Below are 12,229 nucleotides of genomic sequence, written 5' to 3'. Positions count from 1 at the left end.
TGAGAATGAAGTTCAACTCCTGTCCCGGCACATATTCCTTTTTGGATCATTGAACTGTTCTGACAAATCACAGGGGGTTATTACCACAGCTCAGGACCCACTTCAGAAGTCATCTGAATTACACACCAAATTAGCCCATTGAAAATGAATGCCCTCCCACTGTGTTCTGCAGTGTAAGTAGATTAATGTTGCATTGGCTGTGTAAAGGGCTTTGGCTCCTACAGCACTGGTGTAAGGTGTTTCTTTCTACATCTCCCATTGTGTTGACCTTCTGATCAGTTATTAACAAAAGATGCATTGGTTTCAGCTTCGGATATGCGCTCCCGGCAGGGTTTAGTTCATTTGAAGCCATGTGTTTTTGTTCCAGTGATTATTGCATGTCTATTTTTTTAGATAATGTGCTTCGTGTCCTTCATATGCAGGCCGTGAGCTGATTGATGCATTATTGCATCACATTATATAGACAGCCATTCAAACTTGGTCATGTATTAGTCAGTTTTGCAAGACAAATTTCAACTGCAGATTCTTCTTTGTATCATGGTGGATGTTTTTACCTTTGCTCAGTTTCTGTGGTGGGCTTTTAGGGTGAGCTTTTGTTTCTGTGTTTCAGGCCTCGTGGTGTCCAAGGAGAGGCAGAAGTCTCACAAGTTTCTGTGTCTGCGGGTTGGCAAGGCCATGAAGAAGACATTTGTGTCCAATGCCAGCGCCTCCATGCAGCAGTATGCACAGCGTGACCGCAAGCATGAGTACTGGTTTGCCGTTCCCCAGGAGAGGTGAGTCGGACATGTAGAATTTTATTTGTGTCCATTATTTGTATAAAATCTGGTCTATTTTGCACTTGATTCTGGAAAAGCCACACACTCAGATTGAATTTACATGTTGGTCAAATGACTATCTATCTATCTATCTATCTATCTATCTATCTATCGTCTGTCTGTCTGTGTCTATCTATCTGTCTGTCTGTCTGTCTGTCTGTCTATCTAACTGTCTGTCTGTCTATCTATCTATCTATCTATCTGTCTGTCTGTCTGACTGTGTCTATCTGTCTATCTATCTATCCATCCATTCATCCATCCATCCATGTTTTTTAGGTGTGGTTTGTTCCATGTAAATGTTTTATTATTTTATTTTATTTTATTTAGCCTTTTTTCTTTATGCTAAATGTCATTTTATCATTTATTATATTATTTGTTCATTTTATTTTTACAAAATGTATAATTTCTTCTCTTCATCATCTTATTATTATTTTGGGTTGAAATGTGACCTATTCATGTTTTTGTCAGATTCACACAAAACACATTTCTCTATGAAATTACACAGCATAATTCAGTTTCGAATTTGATTTTGTGAGAAGTCACTTTCATTTTCAATGAGAAATGATGTAAATGGTAACCTGGTTAGTATTAGTATTAGTATGGGCTGAAATGTTACCTATTCATATTTTTGTCAGATCCACACAAAACATGTTTCAAAACATGTTTCTCTATGAAATTACACAGCATAATTCAATTGAAATCGTTTTGTGAGAAGTCAGTTTAGTTTTAAATGAGAAATGATGTCAATTTAACATGGTCTCATTATGCAATCAGCTTTCTAGTACTGAAACAGTGCTGTCTTTGTTTGATTTCATCTACCCTCTGATTCAACACAAGCGTTCAGTGTTCTTCATCCCACTGGAACTTATTCTGTCTGTTATCACTGTATGAGATGAGTCACAGATATTTTTTTAGGAAACACTTGCTGGGCTAAATCAGAATGAGAGAGTCAGAATAGATTAGCTTTGACACAGTCTACAAGTTAGGAAAAGAACTCCAGACATGCTGTATGATGTAGTCCTGAACAGCGTCTGTACTGCTGGAGAGCTGCAGAGCTCTGTGGCCAAACTGCTGTCTGCTGTTGTCCCTGAGACACGGCCGGGCCCGGCTATGTGACCTAGTTGGGTGGCGACCCGGATGATCAGTGTAAAGTATCATGACAATAGTGCGTGAGCAGGGCCCGAGAGACGAGGCTTTGAAGCTCACGCTGCCTGTCAGCCGCCTGTCGCGTCCTGTTGCAAGTCACACCGAGTTTTCCACAGCTTTGCCTGTTTAAAAACAAAAGCTACATGCACTACTGTTCAAACTGCTGGGTTCAGCAAGCACACATTAGATTGGTCAAAAAGTGACAGTGGAGACATTTATCATGTTAGTAAATATTTTCATTTCAAGTAAATGCAGTTCTTTTTATTCATCAATGAAAAAAATATCACAGTTTCTACAAAAATATTAAGCTTTTATGTTAAATTATAATAGTGTAACTATTTTCAACACTGATAATAAAAGGAAATGTTGCTTGAGCAGCAAAGCAGCATATTATATTGATTTCTGAAGGATCATGTGACACTGAAAACTGGAGTAATGATGCTGAAAATTCAGCTTTGCCAACACAGAAATAAATTACATTTTAAAATGTATTAAAAAAGAACACTTCTTTTAAGTTGTAATAATATTATAGTGTTTTACTATATTTTTATCAAATAAATGCAACCTTAGTGAGCATAATAGACTTCTTTCAAAAACATTTAAAAAAAAAATTGTACCAACCCCAAACTTTTGAATGGTTGTGTAATTTATTATAGATACCTCATTTTTTATTTTAAAAAAAATATTTTTTTATTATTATTTATATAGTCACTATTTTCATCCTGTAAAATAAAAAATTTTTTTTTTTTTTATCTTAATACTACTTAAATTAGAATGGAGCTAGTAAATATTTTCATTTCAAGTAAATGCAGTTCTTTTTATTCATCAATGAAAAAAATATCACAGTTTCTACAAAAATATTAAGCTTTTATGTTAAATTATAATAGTGTAACTATTTTCAACACTGATAATAAAAGGAAATGTTGCTTGAGCAGCAAAGCAGCATATTATAATGATTTCTGAAGGATCATGTGACACTGAAGACTGGAGTAATGATGCTGAAAATTCAGCTTTGCCAACACAGAAATAAATTACATTTTAAAATGTATTAAAAAAGAACACTTCTTTTAAGTTGTAATAATATTATAGTGTTTTACTATATTTTTATCAAATAAATGCAACCTTAGTGAGCATAATAGACTTCTTTCAAAAACATTTTTAAAAAAAATTGTACCAACCCCAAACTTTTGAATGGTATGGTTGTGTAATTTATTATAGATACCTCATTTTTTATTTAAAAAAAATTTTTTTTTTTTTTATCTTAATACTACTTAAATTAGAATGGAGCACATTTGATCAGACATGTTTGTTAATGAAATATTCTTTATATTTGGATTATTCTTTACACTACTGATATGAATGTAACTTATTTAAAGGGGTCATATGATGCTTTTTTAAAGATCATTATTTTGTGTATTTGTTGTAACAGAATATGTTGACGTGCTTTAATGCTAAAAAAACACATTATTTTTCAAATACTGTACACTATTGTAGGTCCTCTGTGCCCCGCCTCTCTCAAATGCTTAGTTTTCTACAAAGTCCCTCCTTCCGACAAGCGCAGTCTGCTCTGATTGGCCAGCTGACCCAGTGCATTGTGATTGCGTTTTAGGGGGGCGTGGCAGAGTCTTAACTTTGATAAAGAATATCTCTTTGGTTTTGAGACTTTAGTCTTTGCACCTTCAGGGATCTTATCTATGCACAATCAGCTTGTAACACTCCAAAGAGAAAGGAAAACTTGAAATCGCATCATATGACTCCTTTAACATATTTAACCATGTCTAAATCCATTCCACAGAATTCCTCATTTTTCCCTAAAGTCAGAGCAGAAAATATGGAAAAATTCAGCAGATTCTACTGTATCTGGCTCATAAGCAATTAAAAGATGACATGTAATATTATTTGTAACAATGTGTTTGTCATTATTTCTCTAGGTCAGACCACCTGTACGTTTTCTTCATCCAGTGGAGCCCGGATGTTTTTGGGGACGGGGTAGGAAGCATCAGCCGTGATCCTGGCTTCATTGTGGTGAAGAAAATCGAGGAGTCGGAGGCAAACGAGGAGCAGCAAACTGTAGAAAATTCAGCTAAGGAGTGGGAGGTACTGTACAGCCCGTCCAGCTCACATGTTTGGATTGATATCATATCTGTGATTTACGCTCGTGTCTGTATTCTGTGCTGATATGCACTGTATTTGATTCAGATATTTTCTCTTTATTGTATTTGCACCTGTCTGTTTGCTTTTATTGTCTGTTTCTATGTTCCAGGTTTCTGGAAGTGTCTTTATCGTGTTCCCCCCACTTCATACACCTTCATGCACCAGTCATACGTTGTTGTCAGAGCTCCCGTATTCAATCTTGCTAAATGTTTCTCCGACTGGGTTGTTTTGGTGAAACCAAGATGCATTGTGCACTGTGAGCTTGCAGCTGGTGTTTTGCATGAGTGTGCAATTGTTTTATTATTTTATTTGTTTTGTTTTTTAAGAAAGAGGCACATGTATGCAGTTTATGCATGCATGGATCCCTCAGTCGTGTCTAAAAAGGCATGGTTTAGCCCGACTATGTCATGCCTGAATGAGATTCAAGCAAATCATGCCAACAGGTGCAAGTGTTGTTACCTGATGTATTATGCGTGGTGTGTCTTTTATAAAGCTCCGTTTGAATGTTTTACTGATTGGATAATACCGTCTGATATTTCCCTGCATGTTATTGTGTTCTGGTTGCCGCATTGAAACCAATCTGTGGCACTGAGAAAACGATACTACGACTGCGGCAGCATTTAAATTTGACTTTAAATTAATGATGTAGGGAACAAAATAGACTGATTTGTTATTCGGGAACTGGAGGATCTTTGCAAAGCCACATGATCTTTTGATATGAATAAGTAAAATTAACTTTCTCTGATCATGGCTGCAGGGGTGGCGTGAGTCATGAACTCAATTGGATATTGTGACCCCCAGGATATGCAGGGGATCAATTGTAACACTAAACAATCTGAGTGATGATACTTGTTTAGCACATGCTCAGTCAAGCTACCTCTTAAGTGCAATTAAGTGTAGTTGTTTTACTTTGTGAAACTGATTTTTAGGCATGAAAGTTGCATTTTGAATGTCCCGTATTTTTCTCTGCTGTCTGAAATTGTGATGCCTGTGAAAATAAACATTGTTTGACTGTTAAACGTTGACAAGTAGGTCTAAGTAGGCATTTCACTAGGTTATTTGATGGTTATGTTTAGTGACATTTGAAACATGGCCAGGGTGATTCAGTTTGGTTGTTCTACTCACAAAAAGCAGTTTATTGGTTTAATGAGAAGGGGACTAAATATAGTCATGCCTGTAAATTTAAACATTGTTTTGGCTGTTAAACGTTAACAGGTTGGGGACATTAACATATGTAAGGAATATTGTTTCATTAAAATATCTACAGAGATGCACAGAGATACAGAGCAATCTGGGATAACATGGATTATCAGGTGCTGTTGCCATTAAAGCAAAAAAGAGAGGCATACTTTTAAACTTTTCACTTTTTTCACTTTTCACTATATATTTGTTGCATGAAAATAAGTCATTTCACTAGTGTTCTCACAATTTTATTACTCTATTTATTTAAACAAGTATAAGCACTTTTTGCTTTAAACATTATTCCTGACACCAAAAAGAATTAGTGTCATTCAAAAATGAAAATATTCTAGAACGCAATTAAATTATCACTTTGAGGTGTGCTTTTATTTGATTTACATGGATTAGTATAATTTTTAAAGTGTTTAAATTGCCTGTGGCAATTATAATACTCTGACTTCTTGTGTTACATTTAATATTAATTCTCAGTGTAAATATTTTATCTGCATTATTATTGTTGGCGCATATGTATGTTTGTTATATTTCTTAAAAAATGTCAGGTCGATTTTAAGTAGTTTGTGAGTTACTGAAGAAAATGTGAGAAGTGTTACAGTTTCTTCCATTTAAGTCATTTTAAACTAAAGCATGTACTAAATACATTTACTTACTATTAGTATTAAATAATGTGATGATCAGACATCTGGTACTGTATTCCCTCAAGTTACTTTGTTGTTTCTCAAAATATAGTGAACAGCCTACTTAAAGAACAATGTGAGCATCAATACCCAAAAATGCTGTCTAGGTAGGCAGCTCACTAGGTTATTTAGTGTTCATGGTTAGTGACGTTTGAAACATGGCCAGAGTGTTTCAGTTTAGTTGTTCTACTTCCAAAAACAGTTTATTAGTTTAATGAGAAGGGGACTAAATGCAGGCTTGATTAATCCAGATAAAGAATAGGTGTGTATTTTACTTAGAACGAGTCCTCGTCGACAGCCTTGTTTTTCATAGTGTCCGTTTTGATCCGTCCGCGTTATAGCATCAATCATTTGACTCATTCGCATTTCGCAAGCTTTATTGATCAAAATATTTAGAGGTCGCGTTTAGGTGCGATTGTTCCTTTAAAAGCGCTGAAAGCCTTTCGGGCAGGAGGCGTGACGCATTTTAACAGAGCCAATCAGAGACCGAATTCTTCCATTTGGTCGGATGTCATTGGCTCACATAAGTGTCCGTCATTGTCTTGCCGTCGTGTTTATGTCTGAATATGTCATGTTGTCGGTCGGTGGAAGGCAGGCTGAATGTGACAGACAGTGAGATCATGTTCTCCAAGCGGGTGAAGGAAGGAAAACCTCTGACTCCTAAGTACACTTATGTATGTAAACGCAAGTGTTGAGTGAATGCGTTCGCTAAAGCGTAATGTGTTAGCGGGCTGTTGAAATATTAGCGTATCATGTCTGGCTGTGTTGATTGACACGTGCTGTCTAATGGGTTAGTGTTGCTGCTTTTGAAGTAAAACAGTGTAAAAGTGAGATATGACAGTCTGCTGATGCTGTTGATCTGTGATGCTGGAGCCTTGTGTGTGTGTGTGTGTGTGTACACCTGTTTTTCTATTCTGGTGGGGACTTAAACCTGAATACACACAGACTCATGGGGACTCGTGTCACAGTGGGGACCTAAATTGAGGTCCCCACGGGTAAACAAGCTAATAAATCACACATAATGAAGTTTTTTGAAAATCTAAAAATGCAGAAAGTTTCCTGTGAGGGGTAGGTTTAGGGGTAGGGTTGGTGTAGGGCAATAGAAAATAGGGTCTGTACAGTATAAAAACCATTCCGCCTATGGAGAGTCCCCACAAGGATAGCTGACCAGACATGGTCAGTGTGTGTGTGTGTGTGTGTGTGTGTGTGAGAGAATCAGCCAATGTCTCACCTGAGACGAGATGCATTTTTTATGAGTGCTATAGTTTACCTTCCTCCTTGTACATTATTGAGGACTGTAAAGTGGCAACTTATCGGCTAAAACTTTTATTTACCGTCTTGGAGTAGTATGACCTCTGGTTTGGTCATTTCCCTTTTACTGTCGATTAATACTGCAAGTCAGTGTGTTGCAGGACTTAAAAGGAATAGTTCACCAAAAAAATAAATAAATACTTTTACTGTATTGTATTGTACACACTTTTGTAATACTTACTACAATTTTGTGATTTTGGAGCTTGAAATCCCTTGTACCGATTCACTTTCATTATGTTGAAAAGAATTGGCTTGAGTATTCGTCAGAAATTAACCTTTCCTTGGAAGAAAGAATTGCAGATTTGATATGTACTGAGTATGGGTAAATTATGTCAAAACTTTAATTTTTGGTGAACTTTTTTTTGTGTGTGTGCTCAAAGATCATGTGTTAAATGTGTTATCAACATGTCCCATACTAATAGGTGTGGCAACCAACAAGCTGTTAAAATATGTGTGACAGGTAAGGGTTGATATTTACATAAGAATAAATGCAATAAAAAATTCAAGGTCAGCAGATGGCATTTTTCTTGCTTAATGATTGAGCTATCACTTTGATTGTAAGATGGTCTAAATGACAGGCTGGTTAAATTTAGGGCTTTCTGATCTTTCTGATTTGGATGATGAGGGTGAGTAAGTAATGACAATATTTAGTTCTGGAGGGGACATTGAGTGTTTGTAATTTCTATGTGGCTCTGTTATGGCTTATGTTAGCTATTATGAATATGGTTCGCACATTTGTCTGCAGAGCTTCATGCAAAACAATTCACACACTCATGCAAAACGCTCGCTGTGTTGTCTGCTCACATTTGTACAGTAGTTTCGCATATATAATGACATGATCTAGGCTTTCAATCTTACACTCATCTCTTCCATATCATATCATATAAAGACGATCATTCCCGACCGCAGTTTTAGTAGTTAACATATTAAAAGAGTCCCAAACTGCACATTCTTTTCCATATTTTGGCCTCATCTTGTCGTCTTGCTCAGCGGTGTGGTTGTGTCCCCTTGTGTCTGGAGCAGGTAGTGTCATGGACTGAGTACCACCGCCGGATCGATGCGTTAAACAGTGAAGATCTGCGCTCCCTATGCAAACGCCTCCAGGTGCACAAAATCTGTAGAACCCTGCAGATGTAGCTCTAGGTTTTGTAGATTGCACTTGTCTTGTGCGGATGGCAAGTTTGCGTTTGACACACAAATGTTTGTGCAGAAAATTCCATAATTTCCTATAAAGAGTAGTCCATGAAGTGATTTTACAGTTCTTAGATGCACAACTTAGCAACAGCACTACCCTTCAAAAGTATAATGTAAAGAAATTAATACTTTTATTCATCAAGGATGCATTCAATTGATCAGAAGTGACTGTAAAATTATAATGTTGCAGAAGATTTCCATTTCAAATAAATAATTGATTCATCAAAGAATCCTGAAAAAAACCGTAACGCTGTTTCCACAAAAATATTAAGCAGCACAGCTGTTTTTAACGTTGATAATAATAAGAAATGTTTCTTGAGCACTAAATCAACATATTAGAATGATTTCTGAAGGATCAAGTGACACTAAAGACTGAAGTAATTATGCTGAAAATTCAGCTTTGCATCGCAGGAATAAATTATATTTCAAAATATATTCAAATAGAAAATAGGTATTTTCAATTTTAATAATATTTCACAATATTACCATTTTTACTGTATTTTTGATCAAATAAATGCAGCCTTGGTGAGCATAAGAGACTTATTTTAAAAACATTTTTAAAAAATCTTGTCAACTCTAATCTTTTGAGTGGTGGAGTACGTATCACAGCAAAATTGCTGCACTCTGTTAGTGGAAAATCCAAGCAGTTGTATCCCTGAAATGAGGAATTTTCTGGAAGCCATGCTAGAGAAAGTGGGTTGTATTTCCATGTCCAGAATGTTCTGAGGTTCAGGCGGGTGTTTGGGTCGAGACCTGCACTGACTGCTACCCCGTTATTTGTTGTAAACAATTGATGTAATTGAAGCACGGCCGGTGTAACCTGAGTGTGTTCAGGCCACGAGAGGGAATGTTAACTGTCTGTGGCACTACATTGTAAAATAACACCACTAGTCCTGATGTAACAGACTTTAGAGAAGTGCTTCTCAACTGGTTATGCTTCAGAAACCAGATTCTACAAGCGGCAATCCAACACGGCACATAATTGCTTATGAAAGTGAACAAAAATGTCCTTACATTACATTTAGTGCATTTAGCAGACACTTTTATCCAATGCAACTTACATTGCATTTAGTTAATGCATTCTCTAGGAATTGAACCCATGACCTTGCGTTGCTAGCACAATGCATATTCTTTGAGCTACAGGAATCCTTCATCTCGTAAAAAGAAGTTTATTAATATTACCATTAACTGCATTGTCAGAACAAGCTTAATTATTAACATGATAGGCTGAATAGGAAAACTGACAATTTCCACTGGTTGAGAACCACTGATTTTGGGAAATAATGCAAAACAAGCCTTTTTATGAATACAGTATCCCATATTGCCTAGCCAAAACATTTCCTGTGAGATAAGATTTTCTCAGGTTAGTTTGTCCCCTTAGGTTAATTCCACTAGAGAGAAGTCAACTCCGCTTGTGTTGAATTTACATGTTAAATCTATGCAACCTCACTTCCACAAATGTTTTGAATACCAAATCTCTGCTGCAAGAGTTCATGGGTAAATTTCAAGGAAGATCTACAGTCATGCTTTGCTATAGTCTCAGGTTTATGTGGCATAAATCTGAATGTCACTACATAGTTTGCTAATGGCTTCTTCTGTCTTTAGATCACCACGAAGGAAGATGTGAACTCCAAACATGGCACGTCCATCACCGCCAGCCTGGAGCTAGAGACTTTCAAGCCTAACCTGAACGAACCCAGTGACCTTCTGGAGGCCGAGCAGATCGAGAAGGTAAGCGCTCAGTGGCGCGGCAGTGAAATAAATCTGCCCACTGCTCTGGGCTTTACAGTGTTTCATCGATCTGCTGGTCCAAAAATAGGGGGCCCTCCTCACTGTTCACCGGTTATTGATTCTCGGCCGGAGGACGATCTCAGACATGTTAACAGACAGATTTATTCACACTCGTCATGTTATGACCAAGGGCATAGGAATGATTTGAAAAGTGAAGGTGACAGTTCTTGACCCATAAATGATTACTCACCCACATGTCATTTGAAACTGACATGATTTTCTTTCTTCCATAAATTTGAGCAGAATGTTTCTGCTTACTCTTTTCCATGTAAGAAAAATACAAATATGCACCCTTTAGGGGTAGATGAGTTACAAAGTTGTAGCTTTGAGTGTATCACCCCTGTTGTAACCCTAAAGATACAAGTTTTGCAAATTTAAAAAATATATATACTGTATTTCATACGACTAGGATTTAAAATGAAGAACTGGTTCACCATAAAAATTGTCTAAATTTTAAGATTACGAGGACAGAATTATCTGAATTCTTCCACTTGTGTGGATAGAATACTGTATTAAAATAATATTTAATATTAATGCAGCAAAAGAGTTGTTCTGTGGATTCAGAAACATAAGGAACAAATTATGATTTCAACCTTACATATGACCAGTGTTGGGTAAGTTACTCTAAAAAAGTAAACTAATTACATATTCAACAGTGCAATTAGATTACTGTACAAATTACTCTCTCCAAAAAGTATTTAATTACTTATTACTAATTACTTTATAAATCCTATATCAAAGTTAATGAATAATACAGGGATAGACATGAAATGGTTCTTTTAATTCTTTCAAAAAAGTGATAGATAGCTACATAAATTATTCTGGTCACACTTTATATTAGGGTCCAATTCTCACTGTTAACTAACTATTTACTATGAACTAACTATACTTTTGCCTCAATATACTCCTAATTACTGCTTATTAATACTTAATAAAGTAGTTGTTGACAATTAAGGTTAAGAATTGGGTAGGATTATGGATTTAGAATAAGGTCTCTCTTGCAACCAAACTGTGTTACAGACCTTTCATTAAGACCCTAAAGAATCATATCAACTTGTGGAAAATGGGCATCCGATGACCACTTTAAGTGATTTGAAGCTATATAGAAATATGTATTAAAAATAAACAATTACCAAACCACATAAAATTACTATATTTTGAAATATAGAATATTTTTATAGAAAATATAAAAAAGAAGGCTAATTCAAAATGAATGAACATTATAATAGTATCTAAATAATGCTAAAATAACACTGAAACAGACCAATTTTAAACAGACCAATTCACATTTAATCAAATTTGAATCACTGCAGCAAACATTTTGTTCAGCTCTCATCCAGAAAGATAGCATGACTGCGTTCATACGCTTTTTGACTGTCATTTAATAAATTCTGCAGTTGTCAGAGACATTGTCTTAATATTTGCACATGACGTCCTGATCTTTTGATCTGATCTCACTGTGCCATTTGCGAAGTGTTTTGTAGTGAAGCTTCAGAGGTTTTGTGCAGTTATGAGGTTTAAGTCATTGCGCCCTGCGGGTGCCTTTCAAACGCATCAGCGCTCTGTGAATGGATCACCTGAGGTGGCCTCTCGCAGAACCATTTATTCAGACGTAGGCCCATTTTGTTGGTAAATCAAATAAACTCGTGTCATTACGCAGAGTAATTTAATGCTCTCCAGGCGCTGGGAAAGCCTGGACCTGCCGGAGGACACAGAGACCGCTGCACAGGAACATGTGTCGAGGAAACACACAGCACTGTGCTGCCCACTGTGTGTGTGTGTGTGTGTGTGTGTGTGTGTGTGTGTATATATATATATATATACAGTGCACAGCATAAATGAGTACACCCCCTCTGAATAAATATAAAAGATGTATTTTCTTAATGATCACTAATATAATTCATGGAAAGATGGCAAAATTGAAACATATTAAACATATACTTA

At 36.2% G+C, this 12,229-nt stretch overlaps 1 protein-coding gene across 4 annotated transcripts in view; it reads left to right on the top strand.

Moving 5' to 3' along the window:
- Positions 1-12,229, top strand: part of LOC107719142 (oxidation resistance protein 1-like) — a 98,988-nt gene that overhangs the window by 78,872 nt on the left and 7,887 nt on the right. For 3 of the 4 annotated variants that reach the window (XM_016526507.1, XM_016526506.1, XM_016526504.1), the window contains exons 8-11: positions 611-773; positions 3,893-4,058; positions 8,324-8,404; positions 10,100-10,225. In XM_016526507.1, the coding sequence (XP_016381993.1) occupies positions 611-773; positions 3,893-4,058; positions 8,324-8,404; positions 10,100-10,225 (536 nt within the window). The remainder of the gene's footprint in view (positions 1-610; positions 774-3,892; positions 4,059-8,323; positions 8,405-10,099; positions 10,226-12,229) is intronic. The other variant, XM_016526505.1, reaches the window with a different exon arrangement.

Source organism: Sinocyclocheilus rhinocerous, unplaced genomic scaffold (genome assembly GCF_001515625.1).
Source record: "Sinocyclocheilus rhinocerous isolate Xijiao unplaced genomic scaffold, SAMN03320098_v1.1 scaffold1084, whole genome shotgun sequence".
NCBI lineage: Eukaryota > Metazoa > Chordata > Actinopteri > Cypriniformes > Cyprinidae > Sinocyclocheilus > Sinocyclocheilus rhinocerous.
The sequence above is the reverse complement of the archived record's forward strand: the minus strand, read 5'-3'. Positions and strand labels throughout refer to the sequence as shown.